Consider the following 26,857-nt stretch of genomic DNA (forward strand, 5'->3'; position numbering starts at 1 on the left):
ACAAGAGTGAGTATTTTGTGGTGTCTCGGCCAGGGGTGGGGGGCTGCCATTCTGTAGGGCAGGGACTCACTTTAGGTATCTGGGGGTGCAGTTTGCCCAGGAGTGGGGGAGGCTTCGCAGGTACAATATCACTAGCTTGGTGGGGAGGATGAAAGCCGATCTGGTAAGGTGGGATGGTCTCCCTCAAGTCACTGGCGGGTCGGGTACAGGCAGGTAAAATGAATGTGTTGCCGCATTTGTTTATTTTTCAATGCCTACCGATTTTCCTCCCAAAGACCTCTTTCAGGGAGATTGAGGGAAGGATTACCTCGTTCATATGGGGAGGGAAGGCGGCCTGAGTGAGGAAGGTGCTGCTACAGAGGGGAAGGCAGGCAGGGGGTTTGGGTCTCCCAAACCTGATGTACTACTACTGGGTGGCGAATGTGGAGAAGGTGCGGAACTGGGTCAGAGGGATTGATTCTCAGTGGGTCAGAATGGAGGAGAGTTTGTGCAGGGGGTCGGGACTGAAAGCACTAGCCACCGCGCTGCTCCCGCGTTTTCGGAAACGTGAAGAGAAGTGGATTAAGACGCTAAAAGATTTGTTTCTTAGGGGTCGGTTTGCAGGATTGAGGGAGCTGGAAGCGAAATATGGGCTGGAGCAGGGAGAAATGTTTAGATACATGCAGGTTTGAGATTTTGCCAAGGAGATACAGAGCTTCCCGGAGGAACCGGACTCCACATTGCTGGAGGAGGTGCTGACGACGACAAGGGGACTGGAGAAGAGGACAGTGTCAGTGGTGTACGGAGCTATTTTGGAAGAGTTAAGGCACCACTGGACGGGATCAAGGAAAAGTGGGAGGAAAAGTTGGTAGAGGTTATCGAGGAGGGGGTCTGGTCTGAGGTGCTCCGGAGAGTAAATGCCTCCACCTCACGTGCGAGGTTGGGGCTGATACAGCTGTAGGTGGTATACAGAGCGCACCTCACGAGGGCGAGGATGAGCCGATTCTTTGAAGGAGTAGATGATGTGTGAGCGTTGCGGGGGGCCGGGGGCGCTAATCACATTCATATGTTTTGTCCTGTCCAAAGTTAGAGGAGTACTGGAAGGAGGTTTTTAGGGTAATTTCCAAGGTGGTGCATGTGAAACTGGAAGCGAGTCCCCAGGAGGCCATATTCGGGGTGTCGGATCAGCCAGGGTTGGAAACGGGTGCGGAGGCAGATATCGTAGCCTTCGCTTCGTTGATCGCCCGAAGGCGGACCCTGCTGGGATTGAGAGCAGCCTCTCCACCCTGTGCTCTGGCGTGACAGGGGGACCTGTTAGAATATTTGACCCTCGAGTAGGTTAAGTTTGAACTGAGGGGAAGCTCTGAGGGGTTCTACAAGTCATGGGCATTATTTATTATGCACTTTCAAGAACTGCATAACATCGAACATTAGTTGGGGGCGGGCATTGGGAGTAGGGGGGCTGTGTATATTAAGGATGACTATGGGTAATCCCCGATTCCTTTTCGGTCATTTGTTTGTGTAAACATGCGGGCTGATGTTTGGGGGTTGGTGGGAGGATGGAATCGTTGTAATTGTTATGGGGATTGACATATCTGTTGCTGACTTGTTTATTGTTGGTGGGTGGTAAATTCTGGAGAAAATGTGAAAAAGGAGAATAAAAATATTTTAAAAAAAGATATGGCATGATTTACTACTTTATGTCTAGAGAAATATATGCTGCAGCTTTTTTTGTATCTTCTTCCACTGGAATGAACAAGTACACTATCCATGGTGGCCAACACCGCTGGTTGAAATTCTATTATCATTGCTGCTAATCTGCTTTTCGTCTCATTGGGAGTTGGCTCATATTATTTTGAGTTACCAAGTGAAACCTTCTCAGATAATCCTTTTTTATTTATACTTTTAATAAATCTGATTTATAGATTATTGCTAGTCATTATCCAAAAGTGACATTCTTAAGTTATCTAAAGAACTGGAAGCATCAGAGGGTTGGTCTCTTTTACAGTGACTAATTTCAAATAACATGGTTTTCCCCCGTCTCCACCTGGGCAGTGCTACATTATAAGCAATGGCATACTTATGACTTTCACCTGAGGAAGGAGCATTCGAAACAAACCTGTTGGACTTTAATCTGGTGTTGTAAGACTTCTTACTGTGCTCACTCCAGTCCAACACCGACATCTCCACATCATATTTATGAAGAGTTGACCTAACTTGGAGGCTGCACTTCTTGTGGGAAAACATTAATTTCTTTTCAAAGATGTAGCTATGCCGGGGCAGAGGATTTTCAGCTTCAAGAGGTACAAATCCAATGTTATTGAGAAGTTTCAATATCATTGAAGTTATGTATCAGGGATAAGCTCATATCTTTCAGCATTGGCCTTTGTAAGACCTTATCCTGGTTGTTCCATGAGAGGCCAAAGATAAAATGATCTGAATTTTTATTTGACATGGAATTGTATAATTATAGCTTCTTGGCTACTTCAAATTGGTAGAAGTCTGCCTTCTATTACCGTCAACACTGTGGATCAATACATTTGCATATAAATCACCAAAGCCCCCCCAACCTCACACACCAATTGTAATCGGCCCCTTTCCAACTGCACACCCCTCTTACCAAAACTCCTTCCACCACTCACTCAGCACCTCTTCCCTCCCCTTCCACTCATTCAACAGTCCCTTTTCTCTCTTCCTGACAAACCTCACAGACTCAGGTTCCATAGCTCCGTCCTCCCCTCATGTTATGCTGTGTAGGGGAAGGGTTTAAACTAATGTGGCAAAGGGTGGGAACCAATGCAGGAAGTCAGAGGGAAGTAAAGTGGGGACAAAAATAAAACGCAGTAAGGGGAAAAGTGAAAGGCAGAGAAACCAAAGTCAAAAATCAAAAAGGGCCACACACAGTACAGAGACTGTGGAGAACTCAGTGAAATAAAACACAGGGAGAGTGCAAAACATGACTGGACAGATGGTCTGAGAAAGCAGGACAGAGAACAAGGAAAGTCTAGATTAAACTGCATTTATTTCAATGCAAGAGGCCTGACGGGCAAGGCAGATGAACTCGGGGCATGAATGGGTACATGGGACTGGGATATTATATTACTGAAACATGGCTAAGTGAGGACAGGACTGGGTACAGATGCTATAGGAAAGATAGAACAGGAGGCAAGAAAGGAGGAGGAGTTGCGTTTTTGATTAGGGAGAATATCACGGCACTGAGAGGGGATATATCCCGAGGGTTTGCCCACTGTGTCTAAAAGGGTAGAACTGAAAAATAAGAAGGGAGAGATCACTTAGATAGGATTGTACTGCAAGCCCCCAAATAGTCAGTGGGAAATTGAGGAGCCAATATATAAGATTACAGATAGCTGCAAGAAAAATAGGGTGGTAATAGTTGGGGACTTTAATCAGCCCAACATTGACTGGGACAGCCATTGCATTAGGGGCTTAGATGGAGAGAAATTTGTTGAGTGCATTCAGGAGGAATTTCTCATTCAGTATGTGGACGGCCTGACTAGAGAGGGGGCAAAACTTGACCTCCTCTTGGGAAATAATTGATGTATTTTTGATGGTATTTGACTGGAACTTTCAAAAGTTGATTGGGGGCAGGCAAAGGGGGCTGATAAGTGGGAGACTTTCAAAAGTGTGTTAACCAGGGTTCAGAGTAAGCACATTCATTTTAGAGTGAAGGGCAAGTCTGGTAGAAGTAGGGAACCCAGGATAACTATGAATATTGAGGCCCTGGTCAAAAAGGAGGCATATAGAACATAGAACATAGAACAGTACAGCACAGAACAGGCCCTTCGGCCCTCGATGTTGTGCCGAGCAATGATCACCCTACTCAAACCCACGTATCCACCCTATACCCGTAACCCAACAACCCCCCCCTTAATCCTACTTTTTTTAGGACACTACGGGCAATTTAGCATGGCCAATCCACCTAACCCGCACATCTTTGGACTGTGGGAGGAAACCGGAGCACCCGGAGGAAACCCACGCACACACGGGGAGGACGTGCAGACTCCGCACAGACAGTGACCCAGCCGGGAACCAAACCTGGGACCCTGGAGCTGTGAAGCATTTATGCTAACCACCATGCTACCGTGCTGCCCTGCATGTGACATGCATTGGCAGCTGGGATCAAGTGGATCCCTTGAACAGTATCGAGGTTGTCAGAATAGAGTTTAAAAAAAAGGGAGGGCAAAAAGGGGACATGAGATTGCTTTGACAGATAAGGCAAAGGAGAATCCAAAGAGCATCTACAAATACATAAAAGGGAAAAAGAGTAACTCGGAGAGAGTAGGGCCTCTTAAGGATCGACAAGGTCATCAATGCAGATCCAAAAGAGATGGGCGAGATCCTAAATGAATTTTTCTCATCGGTATTTACGGTTGAGAAAGGCATGATGTTAAGCAACTTGGGGAAATAAATAGTGATGTCTTGATGAGTGAACATATTACAGAGGTGGTGCTGGAAGTCTTAAAGCACGTCAAGGTAGATAAATCCCCAGGACCGGATAAAGTGTATCCCAGGGACATTGCGGGAGGTTAGGGAGGAAATTGCAGGTCCCCTTCTTTAAGAAGAGCCGCAGGGAAAAGCCTGGGAACTACAGACCAGTGAGCTTAACGTCTGTGGTAAGTTGTTAGAAGGTATTCTGAGAGACAGGATCTACAGGCATTTAGAGAAGCAAGGACTGGTTAGGGACAGTCAGCATGGTTTTGTGAGTGGAAAATCATGTCTCATGAATTTGATTGAGTTTTTTTGAAGGGGTAACCAAGAAGGGAGATGAGGGCAGTGCAGTCGACATTGCCTTCATAAACTTTTGCAAGTCCTTTGACAACGTACCACATTGTAGGTTGTTGCATAAGGTTAAATTTCACGGGATTCAGGATGAGATAGCCAATTGCATACAAAATTGGCTTGACAACAGAAGACAAAGGGTGGTTGTAGAGGGTTGTGTTTCAAACAGGAGGCCTGTGACCAGCGGTGTGCTTCGGGGATCAGTGCTGGGTCCACTGTTATTTATATTCATTATTTGGATGAGAATTTAGGAGGCACGGTTTGTACGTTTGCAGATGACACCAAGTTTGGTGGCATAGTGGACAATGAAAGTTACCTAGGATTGCAACGGGATCTTGATCAATTGGGCCAGTGGGCCGATGAATGGCAGGTGGTTTGGTTTAGATAAATATGAGATAATGCATTTTCGTAGATCAAATCGGGGCAGGACCTACTCAGTTAATGGTAGGGTGTTGGGGAGAGTTATAGAACAAAGAGATCTAAGGGTACAAGTTCATAGCTCCTTGAAAGTGGAGTCACAGGAGGACAGGGTGGTGAAGAAGGCATTCGGCATGCTTGGTTTCATTGGTCAGAACACTGAATACAGGAATTGGGATGTCTTGTTGAAGTTGTACAAGACATTAGTAAGGCCACACTTGGAATACTGTGTACAGTTCTGGTCACCCTATTCTAGAAAGGATATTATTAAACAAGAAAGAGTGCAGAAAAGATTTACTAGGATGCTACCGAGACTTGGTGGTTTGAGTTATTAGGAGAGGCTGGATAGACTGGGACTTCTTTCCCTGGAGCGTAGGAGTGATCTTATAGAGGTCTATAAAATAATGAGGGGCATAGATAAGGTAGTCAACATCTTTTCCCAAAGGTCGGGGAGTCTAAAACTAGAAGGCATTGGTTTATGGTGAGGGGGAGAGATACAAAAGGGTCCAGAGGGACAGTTTTTTCACACAGAGGGTGGTGAGTGTCTGGGACGAGCTGCCAGAGGCAGTAGTAGAGGCATGTACAATTTTGTCTTTTAAAATGCATTCAGACAGTTACATGGGTAGGATGGTGGGATATGGGCCAAATGCAGGCAATTAGGACTAGCTTACTGGTAAAACCTGGGCAGCATGGACACTTGTGCCAAAGGGCCTGTTTCCATGGTGTAAACATCCATGACTCCATGATTCATGGAGACTCGGGCGCTACTGCTCCCCCTCCCGGCCAGCCAAAAATCCCATGGACACAGATCTTGCTGCTTCCCACAAACCACTCCTATCACACCCTGCCGAAACCTGTAGAGACTTGGGCTCTGCTGCTCCCCCTCACTTGGCCTGCCAAACCTGCTGCTCCTTCCAGCTAAAAGTGGGAAAGTGTGCCCTTCCAGCGAGATAACTGACAGCTCCATCAAGCCTGTTCCAAGCATCGTTTTTGGCAATGTTTTCCCGGCCTTCTGATTCTCTCTCCTCCAGTCTTTGGCTGCATTGGAGGAGCAACAGCAGCTGGGAGAGGGGGCACGGCGGCAGAGGGCAGAAAACAATATTAAAAATGGAATTCCATTACCCAAAAGTTAGAATTCTGCCCAATGGTAGAAATTTCTCATTCCTGTATAGCCTACCAAGAATACAGATCAGAAATTATGACCACGTTCACAGATACTTGCAGAATGGACACAACAGGTGCATATGGCAAATATATTGAATGTTAACTAGAATAAGATTACAAAACTTTAAACTACTGTTGAGGGACCAAATATATGATACCAACAAAAATATAAAGAAGACTGCCTAAATTTCGATTTACATACAAAAGTTTAAAAACTCTTAAATTAAAACTCAATAATATGAAAATCGAATTACATTATTATCTAAATTGATTTATAAATAAATAATTGAAACGTATCTTTCAGCATCTGAATTTAACATGTGCAAATTCACCTGCGCTTTCTGCGTTCTGCTTCAGACAGGACATATTGCGGTAGCAGATCCAGTGACACCTCCAAAATTAACAATCAAAACAAAATTTAACACAGTTTTAGTCAGCACATATATGTTTCAGTGTAAGACTGACACTTCAAGGTTTTGAGTACTTCCAGTCGAGAAAAAGAATATATGAGGTATAGTCCATGGCATTTCTAAGATACCGTAACTACTATTAAGGAGGTATGGTGACACTTCACCCCTCCCAAGATTAACTTATTTGTTTCGATAACTGTATATTTTGTCGAGTTGGCTCTCCAGTTTGAAGCTGAATATAATAAATAAAATCTTAGGCAATTCAAGAAACTAGTTTTCAGGTTCATACCAGTTTTGCAATTACTGCTTGCTGTTTGGAGGTTACATTGTAGCGTATATGCAAGTGTGTGTGTATTTATATATATATATATATATAAAAATAAAATAAAATAAATAAATAAAGATGTGGCAGAAACTTTGCATGCATAATGCACAATTGATGTGTACTGTATATGTTAATAGATATAATAAATTAATTAGGACCGTGCCATGTGTAGCTTTCAAAAAACAAGTTTGACATTGCAACCATTTAACCCAGTAAAAGGACGCCACCGTTTGGCTGCAAAGTCAGTTTGTTGGACATTTTTGATTGGATATGTAGCACTAAAGACATTTAAATGCGATTTATAGTCTTAAGTTTTCTAATCTTAAGGAACAACATCATGAAAGTGGTGCTTATCATCAATGCAGAAATGAAACTTAAACTTGGATTTTACAATTTAACTCACCATATCTTTGACAGTCAGTCTACAGCTGTAGCATAGCAGAGAGAAGAGATCTGTGGTTCGATTACTACTGAAACAGCAAGTAAAATTTAATTGGTAAGTAATGTCGGAGAGCATACACTTCCTGGAATTTACTTTCGACACAAGTAACATACCGAAAATTGACTTCATAAGAAATATAATTCAAGATATCCTAATCCTCTCTTGGCAGTTTATTCATCACAATATATTTTTTAAATTTTTCCAATTAAGGGACAATTTTAACATGGTTAAGCCACCTACCCTGTACAATTCATCACAATATTAAAGTACCAAATAGTGTTCTCATTTTTGTCATCACTCATCTGTAACTATAAACTGCATATGTATACGTTTGTGGTGCAACAGATAAGATACAGATTAGGTTTATGGTTCCCTCAATGAATTGCAAATTTCAGAAAATTAGAATGTAAGCCAGTTACAAAGGCCATTTTAGGGTCACTGTCCACATCTGAGCAGCACTGGCAGAGTCCTTTTAGAAAATGCTCGCCCACCAGGTGTAATCTCATCTAAGGAAGGTGATAAATATTACTAACAAAACAAAAGGTTCTAGTAACAATTGAGATTACATGTCGGGAAAGTGCAGAAAAAGTTGGAGAATTCAATTAGATCAGTTTCCAAATAAAATACGTTTTAGAGTAATTTAGTTCAATATGAATTGAGTATTTGTACCTGGTTAAATTCTGCTGCAATGTGAATGGTTTACATTATTTTAGTGGAAAATCCTATGCATCAATTTACACTATATTTGTGGATCTCCTGTATTCCTGCAGGATAAATTAGTTTGCAATAGCATCTGGATTTATATAGTGTATTTTATGGAGTAAAATATCCCATTTTTTGGGGGGAAATAAATCAGAAAACCTTGACTTCAAGCCAAAGGACAGATGGGCAAAAGCTTGATGAAATTAAGAGATTAGGTCCCAAACAGTGAAAGGCAGGGTGTGGAAACAATGTCCGGGATATGCAGGAGACCCAAATTGGCGGAACACAAAAGTTCTCAAAGGGTTGTAGAGCCAGAAAATATTGGAGATACTGATGTTTGAGGCCATGGTGGGAACTGAGCACAAGGATAGGAATATTAAATTTGAGGCATTGGTGGACCAGGAGTTAATATAGATAAGCAATTACAGTGGCCATGGTTGATCAACACTTGTGCAGCAGAGCTACGAATGAAATCAAGTTTATGGAGTGTGTTAGAAAGGACACCAACCAGGAGAGAGCTGGGATAGTAGGGGCTAGAGATAGCAAAAACATGGATTAGTGTTTCAGCAGCAGATGGGTTTAGGCATGTGATATTATGGTGGTGGTCTTGGTGGTGAAGAGGATATTGGATTGGAACTCAAATAGGACATTGAGGTTGCCAAAAGTCTAGGTTAGCCTAAAACAAAGGCCAAGGAGCAGTTGGAATCAGTGGAAAGAGAACTCAGTTTGTGGCAAGGACCAAAGACAATAGACTGGTCTTCCCAATGTTAATTGGAGGAAGCTGCTGTACATTTTGTTTCTTATTGCTATTCCATTTTTAATAACTGAACAGTATCATATTTCCATTAGCCATTATTCTTGGACAGAAACAGAATTTGTATGAATAATAAACAAGAGAAGGGGTGTTGGATTCACATTGATCTAACTTTTCCACTTTGTTAATAGGAGGATGAGAATCAGATAAGAATTTCACATTTCTCTGCAACCTTTTTTTCTAAAGGCATTTCATTGTAAGGTCCTACCTGTTTGCTGAATAGCATTCTTCTGAGTGTGCACCACAGCATTTTCCTTTCTCTTCCTCTCCATCACCACTACAGCAGGATTGCTCAGTAACCTCTTTGACAGGCATCTGGTCAGGAGACTGCTTGAGTGATAGTTTTTCTGATATTAGAGTAGCATGAAATGCTGAGGCTTCCTCTTGAGAAAATAACAAATCCAACGATTTTTAAAACTCTAATTATAAAATTTACACTGCCTCAAATGTGATATTTCCCAACCTACATAGCTAATTCCAACAATTAATCCAGCTCAGCATCCCTTAATTATGAACTAATTTCTATTAGTTGGAAAATAACTAGTGTATGCCCATCCATAAGAGGGTCTAATCCTCTTTGTAGGTTAGAACTGGCTTATAGTTTAAGGAACTAAATAATGAAAGAGAAATGAATCGAATATAGAAACATTGGAATTACCTTGTCGTTACACTTAACACTGACTCTGTCTGAATGGCATCTATCAACAGCATTTAAAGATTGTCTTTAATATTTATGACATACCTACTTTAGTGTCCATAGCACAGAGACATAGAAGACATTTCTCCACCTGTTCAGTACCACAATTCAAGTCAGAGCAAGCTGTATTCAGCTTCTCACTGGTTCTACAAGAAAAAAAAGACATAATTGAAATTACAATAAACTAATATGCCAGATATTCACAGAATCTTTACAATGCAGAAGGAAGCCATTCGGCTCATCAGGGGCAAAATTCTCCGACCCCCAGCAGGGTCGAAGAATCGCCCGGGGCCGCCGAAAATCCCGCCCCCACCATGTCCAGAATTCTCTGACCTGCAAAATGTCGGCGTGCCGCCAATCCCGCCGCCCGCCTCGGAGAATAGCGGGGGCCGGCGGGAGGCTACGGGTTTCTGTGCTGCCATTATTCTCCGGCCCGGATGGGCCGAAGTCCCGCCGCTGAGAGACCTCTCCCGCCGCCGTGGTTTGAACCACCTCTGTGCCGGCGGGATCGGCGGCGCGAACAGGCCCCCGGGGTTCTGGGGGGGGGGGGGGGGGGGGGGGGGGGGCGCGGGGCAATCTGACCCGGGGGGGGGGTGCCCCCACGGTGGCCAGGCCCGCGATCGGGGCCCACCGATCGGCAGGCGGGCCAGTGCCGTGGTGGCACTCTTTTTCTTCCGCCGCCGCCACGGCCTCCACCATGGCGGAGGCGGAAGAGAATCCCCCAGCGCGCATGCGCCAGTGGTGACGTCAGTGGCAGCTGTTGCACCGGCGCATGCGCGAACCGGCGAAGGCCTTTCGGCCAGCCCCGGCGCCGGGCGTCAAAGGCCGTTGTTGCCAGTTTTTCCGCCAGTCGGTGTGGTGCCAACCGCTCTGGCGCAGGCCAAGCCCCTCAATGTGAGGGCTTGGCCCCTAAAGGTGCGGATTCCGCACCTTTGGGGAGGCCCGACGCCAGAGTGGTTGGCGCCACTCCGCTACGCCGGGACCCCCCCGCCGGGTAGGGGAGAATTTCGCCCCAGGTCTGCACTGGCTCTCTGAAAGAGCATTCTACCTATTTCCACTCCCCTGCCTTATCCCTGTAACCTTCTGCATTGTTTATTTTCAGATAGCTCCTTTTGAATACCTCATTTAATTAAAAACGTTTTAAAATATATTCATATGTTTTTGTTGTTTATAATCTGATACTAAAGTTCCAAGGTGTGATGAATCACATTTGAGCTCACTTTTTCCAACGTGTTCCTGATCTCAACCATGGTACTAAAACTTGGATGAGAATGAAGGCGAAAGTCACCCAAGTAGAATAGGAGAAAAACTGCTTGGGGAGTCCCAGTGGACTGCCATTGTGCATTGGCTGGCTTTCAGCTGACATTAGAACAGGCAGCTCCAAAACTACCCACACATCTAGCCACACTGTTCCAGTAATGTTATAACATTGACACCTACCCAACATTATGGAAAATTAACCAGGAGTATGTCTTGTACACAGAAAGGTGGCCAAATCTAATCCAGCCAATTATCACCCCATCAGTCGAATTTCAATTATTGGCAAAATGATAAAAAGTGTAATTGCTATATTATCAAGTGGCAATTAGTCATCAATACCCTGCTCATCGATACTCAGTTTGTGTTCTGCAATGGGAATCAGAGGGAAAACACTGCTGGGATCATGCCTAGCACAAAGGAAGAATTTTGTGGTTTCTGGAAGTCAATCATTTTAATACCGGGACATCAGTGCAGGAATTCCTCAGGGTAGTGTCCACCCATCTTCAGCTGTTTCATCAATGACTTGACCTCCATCATAAATTCAGAATTGGGGATATTCCCTGATGATTGTAAAATCTTCAATTCCATTTGTAATTTCAGACATTGAAACAGTCCATGCCTGCATGCAGTAAGACCTGAGCAAAATTTAGGCTTGGGATGATAAGTGGCAAGTAGCATTCACACCACTCTAGTACCAGGCAATAACCATCTCCAGCAAGAGAGAATCTAATCAGCTCCTCTTGATGTCCAATAGCATTACTGTTCATGAATCGCCAATCATCATCACCCTGGGGGTTCCCATTGACCAGAAACTTAACTGCACCAGCCACATGAATACCATGGCTATAAGACCAAGTCAAAGGCTGGGTTTTCTGCAGTGAGTACTCACCTCCTGACCATCCCCCGTCCTCCCCAAAACCTGTCCACCAGCGACAAGGCAAGAGTCGGTGACGTGATAAATATTCTCCACTTGCCTGCATCGGTACAACTCCAACACCATTCAAGAAGCTTAACACCATCCAGGATAAAGCAGCCCGCTGGCATTCAATCTACCACCTTAAGCAGTGTGGCAAAATATTCATCATCTAAAAAATGCACCGCGGCAACTTGTTTGACAACACCTTCCAACCCTGTGACCTCTACCACCTGGAAAAACAAGGGTAGCAAATGCATGGCAACAGCACCACCTGCAAGTTTCCCTCCAAACCACACACCATTATGACTTGGAAATATATCACCATTCCTTCACTATCGCTTGGTGGAAACTCTAAGGTCCCTCCATGACAGTTCTGTGGGTGGACCTAAAGCATATGAACTGAATCACATTCAGGGCAATTAGGGAAGGGCAATCTTGGCTTTGCCAGTGACGCCTACATCCCAAGAAGAAATAAAAATGAAAGGGAGCTGGCTATCTTTCTCGTTCTGGTGCAGGGGTGTAAAATCTCAGAAAAGTAACAAGGAGAGAAAATCTTGGGGTAGGGAAATGAGAACATCAAAGAAATTCAGACTGTTCAGAAACATGTTAAAAAGCACATACTGCCTTTTGTTCCGCATTTCCACAATTTATTGCACATACTCAAAATGTTTCGGAAGGCATTATTACTTATACGGATATATTTATCCAAATCAGAAAGCAGATCATTCTTACCTGTAAACAGTGCTTACAGTAGATGGGAAATCAGTCTGCAATTTGTTCACAAAACTCTCAGTCAGTCGATGAATGCTAGCTTTATCAGTGGCCTGGAAAGAGAATAGCAGATTTTGTAATGTGGATTAGATAAGTAACATTTTGTTTAAACTCTTATTTTCTTACTGAACTAGCATGGCTATAATTCTACACCATTCAGATATAGACTTAATGACACAGTTGTAAAAACTGTGCAAGGGCAGAGGGGCCTTGGGGTTCATGGGCATAGATCTTTGATAGAGACAAGACATTATAATAAGGCAGGAGCAGAATTAGGCCACACGGCCTATCGGGTCTGCTCCACCATTCAATCATGGCTAATATTCTTCTCATCCCCATTTTCCTGCCTTCTCCGCATAACCCCTGATCCCCTTATTGAAGAAGAACCTATCTATCTCTGTCTTAAAGACACTCAGTGATTTGGCCTCCACAGCCGTCTGCGGCCGAGAGTTCCAGATTCTCCACCCTCTGGCTGAAGAAATTGAGACAGTAATTAGCAATGCATATAGGTAGGAAGTAAAAAGAAATTGTATGCTGTTAATCTAGAAAATTTTAAGAGACTAATTTCAAAATGATGTGGCATATGAATATACTTCACCAATCCGACTTATACTTGGGATGTCTTAAATTCAATGCCAAAACTGTTCTTAAATACCTTCTCTTGGATGTCACCAATAAATACTAAATGGTATTGAAAGTTATTAGACAATTCTGCGCAGCTCTTATTTTCTATATGTGCTTTGTTAGGTTAAACTTTAAACAAATCTAACAGGCAGGACATTGCAGCCATTAAGTGCAATCAATTTTCTTACCTTTGTATCTAACGCTGGAGTGAAAATATTAGGAACATCAAAAAGTTTATTGTAGAAAGCAATTTCTTTAGATGAGTATTCCCTCATCGGACGAACTATCATGATATCTCCATAACGATTATCTGAGAATCCCTGTGTTCAGAAAAGAATAGTATCTAGAAACAACCTCCAACATTATGGGTAAAATTGGATGTCCATGTATCAGGGAATTCTTGTTTAAGAATCAGTACCATCTGGTGCTAAATGAAGTACATATTATTGTACAGATATACAACTCCAGCATAACATAACATACAATACCCAGTTCTGTAGCTACTTTGTTACAGAAATGCAGTTCGCAAAAAAAAAAATACAATTTCTAAATTCTATTGGGATGCATGTGTGGCACTCACATTTATATCATGAGTTCAATGATTTAGTCATCTGGAGACAAATGTTAGGAATTTTCATGACCCCTCCAAGTCAATAAACGCTTTTGAATGATTATCAATCATTAAAAACATCTATTCTTTCATCGGCTTTTTCTTCCAGCCGCCTCTTTAACAGTTGCTACAATTGAACAAATAACCTAGTAGCAGCACAGCATCCAGGAATAATCTAATGGACCTGCCAGAAAATAAAAGTAACCCACACACTTTTTCTTCAAGACACACATTAGATTATTTTGGGGCATCAAAGTGGTTTGTTCTAAACAGGCTTACACTTCAATTGATAGTGTCCGTCACATTGTTTAAAATATCCCACACAAAAAAAAATAACCAAGGTCATGGTTATGACCGCACGTTCACAATACAGCACGGGTTTTTCAACGTACTTTATCCTTTTTTTTTAAAAAAGAAAAAGAAAATAGTTGCATTGATTAATTAGTCTAGGTACTTATCTTCAAATATAATTTCAAGATGAATTTTGCAATTATTACATCCCAGATTCATCATAGCCAAATTAAGAGTTAACTTTATTTCTTACTGTATCAATAGCAAGTGAGGCTCCACGTCCCAATGAAATATTAGTCAGAAGCTTTACTGCCAGTCGGGTACAACTGTCTCCCATCATTATTTTTGTGTAACCTTTGATCCTTGCAGTGTACAACAGCAGATGATGTCTGTTGAGAAATTTTGTTTAAGGATGTAAAATCGACAAAGATCAGGGGGAAAAAAAACTATCCATGTACAAGAGCTTGGTCAAAATGATCCAAATTCACACATTTTTTAAAAAGCTAGATAAGAATAAAATATTTGAACAAAGTTTGCGATGCTTAATCACAGTAGCCTTTGGCTTCAACTGCAGTCAGGGTAAATAATGTAAATATTACATCTTAGTAGCACTATATGTTGGTTTCCTACCTATCCAGATGTATCAAAATGTAAGGCCAGAATGAAAGTGGGTTCCTATGTACATTTCAAAGGCTTGCCATTACTATTTTCCTACACTACAGGAATGACTACCACTTATAATAGCTCTTCATTGGTTGCAAATTGTTTTATGCATGTCCTAATGTTGTGAAAGGTACTAGATCAATGCAAAATCTTTTTCTATTTTGGGTTGTCTTCAAGGAATAATTCAACAAGGTGCTTGAACGAACAATTTGGGCCTCAAAATTGGATTATCGCTGTCTAACAATCCTGTTTGAAAGCGCATTGGAACAAATGCCGAGTTATGGACAGATTTGGCTCAGCTGTGATGTCCCCATGGATGACTAGCTTAATAATACACAACATTCCAGACTTGCAAAGATTGAGCACTTTAGCAGCGTACCAGAAGGGAATCGACATCCACCCAACAACTCCTAGCCACATGTCAGCAACTTTAGGACAGATAACAAGAGGGAAGAGAAGGCCTTAGAATGGGTGCAGAGGAGATTTACCAGGATGAGTGATAAAAGTATAGGTTGGAAAAGTTCTCCTTGGAACAGATTACGAGGTGACCTGGCAGAGGCAGAAAAATAAGTCCATTTGGCAAGCGGGTCAATAAGAGATCACAAATTTAAAATCACTGGCAGAGATCTAGAGGGAAGATGAGGGGATTTTTTGGTCCACTTGGTTGTCAGGAACTTGAAACATGGTGGAAGCTGATCCCATAAATAATTTTAAAAGAGAGTTGGACAGGTTCTTGAGGTGTGTAATTTCCAAAACTATATACAAAAATTAAGAACATGGGACGAAGCATGATGGCTCTTTTAAAGAGCTTGTGCAGGTATGACAGGCTAAATATCCACTTTCTACGTTGTCAATTTCTACAGTTCTATGAAAATCAGACACAAAATGAAAATATTAAATTATCAGGAAATAGAGGCTGCCACTTGTTTTAACTGAATTAATGAAGTACATTTTACTGCTCCTAATGGCCAAGGCACTGGACAATTATTTCTAAGACATTGAATACAGAAAAAGCATTATCAAGTTTTGGTAAAATGAATAAAATGAGATAGCAGAATCTGAAAGTTTAGTGCAAGTACAATTTGGGGATTACTGGGGCAAGTTATGACCTCATCTTAAAGGTGCAATACTAAAATCTATGATGAAGGAACATCAGAGACTACATTTTACCGTAATGTTTGCAGCAATTCTTCTTTAGCGGTCAGTGTCTTTATTGAACTAAACAGTTCCTTTATTGCCTCTGTTTGTGTCAAGTTAAATGGCCATTTTCCACAGGTGGAAGTTTCTGAGGTGGTGTTCCCAGTATTCTCTTTACTAAAAAGATCACAGATATTGAGTTGAGCAAGTTTTGTTTGAACCTGTTCTTCTGAATGTGTGACATTCAACTGCTCCGCAACTGTAGGTCTTTGTTCAGTATGAGTAAGTGTCTCTCGCTGCTTTTGTAGGAAACCATCCACTGCCTCTTTGTAATTCTCACCATGATGGCTTGCTGGACTGGAGGAAACACTCTGCAACATGGAATTAGGCAATTTGAACACCTACAAAACAAAACAAAACTTTTAAATAAATAACATCAATTTTACTTACGATTACAAATAAAAAAGACAAAATCTCATGGGCTCCACTTCTAAAACTTGCACAGGAAGATACATGGAAAGAAAAATTACCTCCTCTAAATAAACTATATGGTAGGGGAAGCCTGAAGCTTGGAACATGCTTTCCAGCTGTGATAACGTTGCCTGCCTTTCTTCAAGACTCCGTCCACATACAGCTCCCTCTGTAGGAGAAGCAAGAAAGAGACATTAACAATTTCCCTTTGATTTAAAGGAGGTTCTGATGCATACATTCACATAGTTTTCCCTTGTCTATTTTCAACTCTGCAACATTTAGCTTCAATTTACTAGACTCAATTACTCTCAACGCATAATGCAGAAAATAGAGAGGATATGAAAAGGAAATATGGAAAGGGTAGGAGGGAAGTTAAAAAATACAATTTGGAAAGCAAAAGGGAACTACGAAAATAAATTTATCAAGGAATTTAAAAACAGTAAAGTATTCTGCAAACGGATACATAAAGGAATTAAGAAAATGACCACCAGGCAATACACCAAATAATATCAGACAGTGACACAAAATGGTGAAAATATCAAGTTACTTTATCTCAGTATTTACTAGGGAGACCAAAAACTTGGACAATATATTGGGAAATATCCAAAAAGATACAAGGACATAGAAGATAGAAAGGGAAGAGATAATTGACAATCTAATGAAACTTAGAAATGGTAAAACCCTGGACTAGATAGACTACAACTGAGCACACTAAAATTAAGGAAGAGAACGCAGAGATCTTGGGCAGGATTTTCCATTGGTGACGCTAAAATCACAAAACATGATTGGATGGAGAATAGGTTTCACCGCTAAAATTGCGGCGGGTGCCTATTTGCCGCCAAATCGCAATTCTCTGTCACAACAGAGGAGTCAGTGTGATCCGTACAGCAAACACCATTTGCACATCATTAGCGGGCCTGACCTGGTATTCTCCAGAGCCTCTGTGATGCTCCGCCTCCGGTGAGCCGAGTTCCTAACGGCGCAGTTCATTTGTGTTTTTAAAAATCATGAAACCGGCATTGTGGCTGCTGAGGGAGAGAGGTGGGCTATATGGGGACGCTCCAGCACAACCAGTGCCACCTTGTTGGCTGGGTTGGTGTGTGTGGAGATTGTAATGTGCATGTGCGGCTGTAGCTCGTCAGCCTACCGGGTGTCAATCACGGACCCGGCGGAACCGCACCATTTCTCATTGGAATTGGTTGTGTTCCATGTGGCGTCGATGCTAGTTGCTGAATCGATCCAGGTTCAGCGCCAGTTTTGATGTTGTGAAAGTCCACGAATTCTGCGTTGCATCAATACTTAGTCTCAGAAACCGAAAATCCTGCCCTTTGTACCCGAGGATGGTTGCAATCCTAGCAGTTGCCACTGGTCCTGGTGCACAGCTGAGATTGAAGAGCTGTCAGTTCTCTGATTGGGAGGCAGGTCTTGACAGGGGGGAACATCCTGCCTTGGTGGGGACAATGCAGCAGAAGCCATGACCTCAGGCAACTAATTGCCTGAGCCATGCAAAATAGTGCCAAGGCGTTCAGGGCTGGCGGAGGGGGACCCCACACTCAGCTGCTGGAAGGGCCGCCACCTCAGTATCAAACCCTAGCCTATGAGGCAGCCCTACTTGTTTTTAATATTGCTCTTCCCTCTCTTCAGTTTAATCAGTGCAGCCTTCATCCGTCTGAACTCTATATCTGGAATGTTGACTCCTATCCATCCTCTACCGACTTGCCACCTTTCCTTATTCCTTCAAAAATCCTTAAAATCTTTGTTCAAGCCTTTTAACAGAAGTTGAATGTTTTTCTCACCATTGTACACAATGTTTTTTTAAACTTCAATATTTTATCATGTTATCTGTGATATAAAGTACTTTTTGGTTTCAATATCAATAACATAAATGCAAGAGACAACATAAATGCAAGAGACCCAACACCTAATCTGTCAACATCCCTTCCTTATCCCTCCAAAATCAGATGCTCCAAACAGTACCATAACATTTATCAATAATTAGCTATTTTTCTTAAAATGCAGTATACATTTCATCAATTTCAATTGAAAGTACGGAAATGAAAAAAATTAAAACTACCCACATGTCCTTTTATTTATAAAGTCAGAAAATGTGCAATACTGTACCATCTATATAAACTATCCCAGGAGAAAAACGCAACTTCTTTGGAGCCTCTCTACACAAACCCTATAAGAGAAACAATAATTTATTATCCTTTGTGAACACAAAACTATTTGCATAGCAGTACAAATAGATTTCCAAGCAATTTCTGCTTCAGTTTAAAAATCAATTGTATCAATTAATGGTGATTTCATCTTTATTTCATCAAAATGTCAAAGTAATTAAAGAATAGAATCATAGAAAGGCTACAGCACAGAATGAGGCACTTGGCCCATTATGTCTGCACTGGTTGAAAACCAAGCCACACAGTCTAATCCCACTGTCCAGCATTTGGTCTGTGGCCCTGCAAATGACGGCACTTCAGGTACGCATCCAGTCACTTTTTAAATGAGTTCAGGATTTCTGCCTCTACTACTCCTTCAGGCCCCTACAACCATCTGGGTGAAAAATCCTTTCCTCATCTCCCCTCCACCAATCGGTTTAAATTAGTACATGACCTCTCTGCTAAATTGAAAAAGACCTTCCCAATCACCCTATCCAGGCCCTCACAAAATTTCTACATCTCAAACAAATTTCCCCTCAGCCTCCTGCATTCTAAGGAGACTATCTATTCTTTCCTTATACCTGTAATTTTCCAGCTGTGGTACCACCCTCATTAATCTTCTCTGTAGTCTCTTAAATGCAATTACATCCTTTCTGTAATAAGGTGATTATTAGAACTGCACACAGTACTCAATTTGTGGACTAACTAATGTTTTATATAGTTCCAGCATAATGTCCCTGCTCTTATATTCTGTGCCAGGAATAATAAATGAAAGTATTCCATATGTCGTTTTAACCAACTTAATAATAATAGTCTTTATTGTCACAAGTAGGCTTAAATTAACACTGCAGTGAAAAGCCCCTAGTCGCCACATTTTGGCACCTGTCGGGTACATGGAGGGAGAATTCAGAATGTACAAATTACCTAACAGCATGTCTTTCGGGACTTGTGGGAGGAAACCAGAGCAGACACCCGCAGACACAGGGAGAACGTGCAGACTCCACAGTGACCCAAGCGGGAATGGAACCTGGGACCCTGGCGCTGTGAAGCAACAGTGCTAAGTTATCAACCTGTTCTTCTACCTTCAAGAACCTGTGTACACTCACTCCTTGTTTGACCCCCTCAAATGCATCATCGCATTCTTCTCTGGATTGAATTCCATTTGCCACTTTTCTGCCTACCTGACCAGTACATTGACATCTTCCTGCAGTCTAGAGCAATTGTCCTCATTGTTAACCATGTGGTCAATTTTTGTGTTGTCTGCTGCAAACTTCTTGATGAAATCGTTAATAGGTACCCATTTTCGTCCAAATCGTTAATATATACCACCAGAGGCTAAAATAACTTACATGTCCTATAGGTACTGTAAGAACACCTTCCCAGACACTTAATTTCATGGATACTTCGAAAATAAAAAAAGCCTGAACTAACCTTATATAATGTTGTGGGAAGGCAAATGATTAGGATTTATTAACAATCTATTAGGGGAATTCTTAGGGATTTTCATAGAATCCCTACAGCACAGAAGGAAAGCATTTGGCCCATTGAGTCTGACCGACCGTTCAAAAGACTTATCTAGACCCAATGCCCTATCCTAATGCTGCAACCCCACCCTAAGGGGCAATTTAGTATGACCAATCCACCTAACCTGCACTGTGGGAGAAAACCAGAGCACCCGGAGGAAACCCACACAGACACAGGGAGAAAGTATAAACTCCACAGTCACCCAAGGTCGGAATCAAACCCGGGGCTCTGGCGCTGTGAGGCAGCAGTGCCGGCCACTAAATAGTGTAGTATAGTTTACTAAAGCAGTAAACGACAATTTTCCAATAATGTCAACCAAAAGCTGACATAACACCATCTGCAGCAGTCAACATAAGGGTCAACTACATGCTTCCAGTTTAACTGGTTCTCAGTGACCTTAACAGCCTGTTCTTAAGACACAATCTACATGTAGTCAGGATAAAGGTTAACAACATGTTTTCCTAACTCGACCCAAGGACCAGACACAACTACTGGATCTGGCACCAAGTAGGGAGGTTGGGGAAGAATCCATAGAAAGATGAAGAGTAGATAAAAGTAGATAACATTCACTCTGCCTGGTGCACACATGCAACTTGTTTAACGTAAAGTTTGAACCAAATAATGCTCAAATGTAAACAATATCTTCGTTAATGTAACCTGCACTGTATAAATGTTATTTGAAATCATGTGTTAGGTAGAGTCACCTCCAGAGGCCCTTCTTTGAATTTGTGCTCTCCCAACACGTTGGCAAATAAACAATCGTTCTGTGCTAAGACTCCTCTGTTATTTTGTGGAAAAAAGAAAAAACACAACATAGAAACTCCCACATTGGCCCATACAGCTGATCTCGCTGATCTCCCTATTCTGATTGTGCCATGCCTGGAGATGAATGTGCTGGTTGAGTCGCAGTTTGATTACCCAGCAATTCAGCAGTTTCACTTGTCTCATCCTTTTGTGGTGGCGGATCACATGTAGGTGTAAAAGTGTCAGCAGTGTTTTCTCCCTGTGGATGACTCTCAGGTTCAATAATAATAATCTTTACTTGTCACAAGTAGGCTTAAGAACATAAGAACTAGGAGCAGGTGTAGGCCATCTGGCCCTTCGAGCCTGCTCTGCCATTCAATGAGATTCTGGCCGATCTTTTGTGGACTCAGCTCCACTTCCCCGACCAAACACCCTAACCCTTTACTCTTCAAAAACCTACCTATCTTTATCTTGAAAACATTTAATTAACGAGCCTCAACAGCTTCACTGGGCAGGGACTTCCGTAGATGCACTACCCTTTGGGTGAAGAAGTTCCTCCTAAGATGGGCAGTACATTAGCACAAGTGGATAGCACTGTGTCTTCACAGCGCCAGGGTCCCAGGTTCGATTCCCCGCTGGGTCACTGTCTGTGAGGAGTCTGCACGTTCTCCCCGTGTCTGCGTGGCTTTCCTCCGGGTGCTCCGATTTCCTCCCACAGTCCAACGGCGTGCAGGTTAGGTGGATTGGCCATGATAAATTGCCCTTAGTGATCAAAAAGGCTAGGAGGGGTGATTGTGTTACGGGGATAGGGTGGAAGTGAGGGCTTAAGTGGGTCGGTGCAGACTTGATGGGCCGAATGGCCTCCTTCCGCACTGTATGTTCTATGTATGGATCAGTCCTAAATCTACTTCCCCTTATTTTGAAACTATGCCCCCTGGTTCTGCTTTCACCCGCCAGTGGAAAGAACCTCCCTGCATCTATCCTATTTATTCCCTTCATAATTTTCTAAATTCCAACGAGTACAGTCCCAGTCTACTCAACCTCTCCTCGTAATCCTACCCCTTCAGCTCTGGGATTAACCTAGTGAATCTCCTCTGCACACCCTCCAGTGCCAGTACGTCCTTTCTCAAGTAAGGAGACCAAAACTGAACACAACACTCCAGGTGTGGCCTCACTAACACCTTATACAGTAAGAAGTCTTACAACACCAGGTTAAAGTCCAACAGGTTTCTTTCAAATCACTAGCTTTCGGAGTGCAGCTCCTTCCTCATTCACCGGAGGAAGGAGCAGTGCTGCGAAAGCTAGTGATTTGAATCAAACCTGTTGGACTTTAACCTGGTGTTGTAAGACTTCTTACTGTGCTCACCCCAGTCCAACGCCAGCATCTCCACATCACCTTATGCAGTTGCAGCATAACCTCCCTAGTCTTAAACTCCATCCCTCTAGACATGAAGGACAAAACTCCATTCACCTTCTTAATCACCTGTTGCACCTATAAACCAACGTTTTGGGACTCATGCAATAGGACACCCAGGTCCTTCTGCACAGCAGCATGTTTTAATATTTTATCATTTAAATAATAATCCCTTTTGCTGTTATTCCTACCAAAATGGATAACCTCACATTTGTCAACATTGTATTCCATTTGCCAGGCCCTAGCCCAGGGTGGGCAAACTACGGCCCGCATGCGGCCCGCCAAAGGTCTTTATGCGGCCCACCAAGTCATTAAAAAAAAATTAAAATAAAAAAAATAATTAAAAAATTTTTTTTTTTTTAAGGTTAATGGCGGGGGGGGGGGGGGGGGGGGGGGGGGGGGGCGCTGTTGGGTTACTTACTGTCATAGGGTGGATACGTTGACTTGAGTAGGGTGATCATTGCTCGGCACAACATCGAGGGCCGAAGGGCCTGTTCTGTGCTGTACTGTTCTATGTTCTATATGGAGGCGCCCAGAATCATAACCGGGTGAAGTAATTATTTTACTTAATATACTATGCGGCCCTTTAAAATTGTGAATTTCTGAATGTGGCCCTTGCACGGAAACGTTTGCCCACCCCTGCCCTAGCCCATTCACTTCAACTATCCAAAGCCCTCTGTAGACTTCCAGTATCCTCTGCACCTTTTGCTTTACCACTCATCTTAATGTCATCTGCAAACTTGGACACATTGCACATGGTTCCTAACTCCCAATCATCTATGTAAATTGTGAACATTTGTGGGCCCAACACTGATCTGAGGGACACCACTAGCTACTGAATGCCAACCAGAGAAACACCCATTAATCCTCACTCTTTGCTTTCTATTAATTAACCAATCCACTATCCATGCTACTACTTTACCCTTAACGCCATTCATCTTTATCTTATGCAGCAACCTTTTGTGTGGCACCTTGTCAAAAGCTTTCTGGAAATCCAGATACACCACATCCATTGGCTCCCAGTGTCTACCGCACTGGTAATGTCCTCAAAAAATTCCACTAAATTAGTTAGGCACGACCTGCCCTTTATGAACCCATGCTGCATCTGCCCAATGAGACAATTTCCATCCAGATGCCTCGCTGTTTCTTCCTTGATGATAGATTCCAGCACCATCCTTACTACCGAAGTTAAGCTAACTGGCTATAATTACCCGCTTTTTGCCTACCTCCTTTTTTAAACAGTGGTGTCACGTTTGCTAATTTTCAATGCGCCGGGACCACCCCAGAGTCTAGTGAATTTTGGTAAATTATCACAAGTGCATTTGCAATTTCCCAGCCATCTCTTTTAGCACCCTGGGATGCATTCCATCAGGGCCAGGAGACTTGTCTACCTTTAGCCTCATTAGCTTGCCCATCACTACCTCCTTAGTGATAACAATCGTCTCAAGGTCCTCACCTGTCATAGCCTCATTTCCGTCAGTCACTGGCATGTTATTTGTGTCTTCCACTGTGAAGACCGACCCTAAAAACCTATCCAGTTCCTCAGCCATTTTCTCATCTCCCATTATTAAATCTCCCTTCTCATCCTCTAAAGTACCAATATTAACCTTAGCCACTCTTTTTTGTTTTATATATTTGTAGAAACTTTTACTATCTGTTTTTATATTCTGAGCAAGTTTACTCTTACTCTTCTTTATAGCTTTTTAAGTAGCTTTCTGTTGCCCTCTGAAGGTTTCCCAATCTTATAGTCTCCCACTAATCTTTGCCACTTTGTATTCTTTTTCCATCAATTTGATACTCTCCCTTAGTTCCTTAATACCCACAGTCGATTTTCCTTCTTTCTACCGCCCTTCCTTTTTGTTGATATAAACGTTTGCTGAGCACTGTGAAAAATCGCTTGGAAGGTTCTCCACTGTTCCTCAACTGTTTCACCATAAAGTCTTTGCTCCCAGTCTACCTTAGCCAGCTCTTCTCTCATCCCATTGTAATCTCCTTTGTTTAAGCACAAAACACTAGTGTTTGATTTTACCATCTCACCCTCCATCTGTATTTTAAATTCCACCATATTGTGATCACTCCTTCCGAGAGGATCCCTAACTATGAGATCATTAATCAATCCTGTCTCATTACACAGGACCAGATGTAGGATCGCTTGTTCCGTCATAGTTTCCTAGAACAGTATGTAATGGAACCTATCGCGGATACATTCTAAAAAAACTCCTCCTCAAGGCTGCCTTGACCGATCTGGTTAAACCAATCAACATGTAGATTAAAATTCCCCATGATAACTGCTTTACCATTTCTACATGCATTGAAGTTACTGTGAAAAGCCCCTAGTCACCACATTCTGTTCAGGTACACGGAGGGAGAATTCGGAATATCTAAATTACCTAACAGCACATCTTTCCGGACTTGTGGGAGGAAACCGGAGCACCCAGAGGAAACCCATGCAGACACAGGGAGAACGTACAGACTCCGCAAACAGTGACACAGCCGGTAATCGAACCTGGGACCCTGGCGCTGTGAAGCCACAGTGTTAACCACTGTGCTACCCATAAATGAAGTGCCCTCTCACACAGATATCATTGGCTTTGGGAAGTGGAAAGATTCCACTGAGATCTTCTTCATTTATTGCTGTTCTGATCACCAGGGTCGGTTGAATGCACATCTTCGTAGACAGTATTTGAAAAATCGAAATACAATCTATTTTTAAAAATCTACACAATGAGAAATATTCTGAAATATGAATTTTTACTTTAAATTGTTTCAGCAAAATGTTCCTTTAACCATTTATTTAAATAATATCAAGTCATTTCACTCTCTGCTCTTGTTTATCTTTCTCAGACACTTTAAAGTATTTCTCTGAATTGTTTAAGTTTCTAGCTGTAGCCCTGCTCACTTACTTCTTTATCTTCAATCCCTCAGTATTTGACTTCAACGGTTTAAATAAGTTCAGACATATTTTCTACCAGTCACATACTGTTAAATGTCTCCACACAGCCACTGTCCTGCTCCCCCTCCTGCAAGGGTTTTGGAACCTTTTATCGAAGCTCTCATGAAGTGCCTCACTTGGCATATGAGTCATGTGCTCTTCTCCAGTGCTCGAGCAAAAGCCCAGTTATCAGAGGCAGCGCTCCAATTGGTGGCACGTACCCTCCGGCCAGCGTGGGAAGCCAGGGCTTAAAACCAAGGAGGCAGGTGATTGGTGGAGAGGGTGAGACTGCAGGAGGGGAGGGAAATGTCAGTGAGGCATCTCCCCACGTCTCTGCCGTTCCAACTCAAGGTCTTGCCGGTACGGCATACCAGACCACAAAAAGCAGGGACCTAGGACTGAGCCCTGAGGAACCCCACTGCAAACAGCCTTACAGTTGTAATAAGGTACTATAAACAGTAACAACAATTGGTTAACTTGATCTAAAAATATCTGGTTCTTTGGAGCTTAAACAAATTTCTGAATTACCAACTATACTTAAAATGCCGTTTTTTAATACATAAACCAATCTTAAAAGCACTAACAGGATACAGAGTAGTGGCAAATGGTTATTTTTCAGACTAGAGGAAGGTCCAGAGTGGTGTTCCCCAGGGATCAGTGCTAACACTGTTTGCTTTTGTTGATAAATATTATGGCTTAGACTAGTGTACAGGGCACAATTTCAAACTTTGCAGATGACACAGAATTTGGCGTTGTGAATTGTGAGGAGGATAATGATAGACTTCAAGAGGACTGTTGGAATTGGTGGTCATGTGGCAGGGGAATGCTAAATTGCTCTTGTAGAGAGCAGGCATGATTCGGCAGGCTAGATAACCATATTCTAGCTGTAACCATTCAATGATTCTATAAGAGTGGCAAGTATTACTAAACTGGCAGAAAAATGTAAAATGTTTATTTCTGTTAGGATTACAAATCAATTAATAACACTTACAAAATATTGCATTCATATTCATGCATCTGACCAAAGGAATGCAGTATCCTAGGCATTAAGAAATGATTGTTAATCATTTATTTTACCACATGTGGAGCACTGTTGAGAAAGGAAGCGGTTTGATATTAATTGTAATACAGTACCTCTTGAACCTGGCAAAGCATTGCACTAGATGTGGGACCACCTGATAATGCCAACAAGACCTGCACAGAAAATAGTAAAAAGATAAAGGGGAGAAAAACAGCTATTCTAGTTATCCTTATAAACTCTGTCAATTACAGTTCAGCAAATGCAGAGTAGCTACAGGTAAATTAGCCTTGGGTTAATAATTTCAGGATTGGTAGATGCTACTCATTCCTCAGAAATTAGCTTTGATCCAGCTTTGTCAACCCAAGAACAATTTCATATAGAACCATAGACATTTGACACAGAAAGGTACCTTTCAGCCTATTGCATCTGTGTCATTTTTTGCCAAAAGAAACAAAACTGTATTGGTGATATCAAAGTTCACTCCCTTGATAGGTTAGTGTGAAAATTCACTGCCTACTGAGCCTTTTACAGACCAAGTGACTCCCAGATTTGTTCCCCAGTCTAATCCTA

The 26,857-nt window shown here is 42.3% G+C and overlaps 1 protein-coding gene across 4 annotated transcripts in view; it reads right to left on the reverse strand.

Annotated features, from left to right (window-relative positions):
• The window catches only part of ctu2 (cytosolic thiouridylase subunit 2 homolog (S. pombe)), a 40,330-nt gene that overhangs the window by 2,435 nt on the left and 11,038 nt on the right, over nucleotides 1-26,857 (reverse strand). For 2 of the 4 annotated variants that reach the window (XM_038806443.1, XM_038806441.1), the window contains exons 4-14: nucleotides 26,401-26,460; nucleotides 18,615-18,675; nucleotides 16,553-16,662; nucleotides 16,056-16,423; nucleotides 14,476-14,611; nucleotides 13,510-13,641; nucleotides 12,659-12,750; nucleotides 9,796-9,896; nucleotides 9,262-9,436; nucleotides 7,499-7,565; nucleotides 6,693-6,751 (exon numbers count right to left, since the gene is read on the reverse strand). In XM_038806443.1, the coding sequence (XP_038662371.1) occupies nucleotides 6,693-6,751; nucleotides 7,499-7,565; nucleotides 9,262-9,436; nucleotides 9,796-9,896; nucleotides 12,659-12,750; nucleotides 13,510-13,641; nucleotides 14,476-14,611; nucleotides 16,056-16,423; nucleotides 16,553-16,662; nucleotides 18,615-18,675; nucleotides 26,401-26,460 (1,361 nt within the window). Of the gene's footprint in view, nucleotides 1-6,692; nucleotides 6,752-7,498; nucleotides 7,566-9,261; nucleotides 9,437-9,795; nucleotides 9,897-12,658; nucleotides 12,751-13,509; nucleotides 13,642-14,475; nucleotides 14,612-16,055; nucleotides 16,424-16,552; nucleotides 16,663-18,614; nucleotides 18,676-26,257; nucleotides 26,306-26,400; nucleotides 26,461-26,857 lie in introns of all 4 variants that reach the window. The other 2 variants (XM_038806444.1, XM_038806442.1) reach the window with 2 other exon arrangements.

Source organism: Scyliorhinus canicula, chromosome 9, assembly GCF_902713615.1.
Source record: "Scyliorhinus canicula chromosome 9, sScyCan1.1, whole genome shotgun sequence".
Lineage (NCBI taxonomy): Eukaryota > Metazoa > Chordata > Chondrichthyes > Carcharhiniformes > Scyliorhinidae > Scyliorhinus > Scyliorhinus canicula.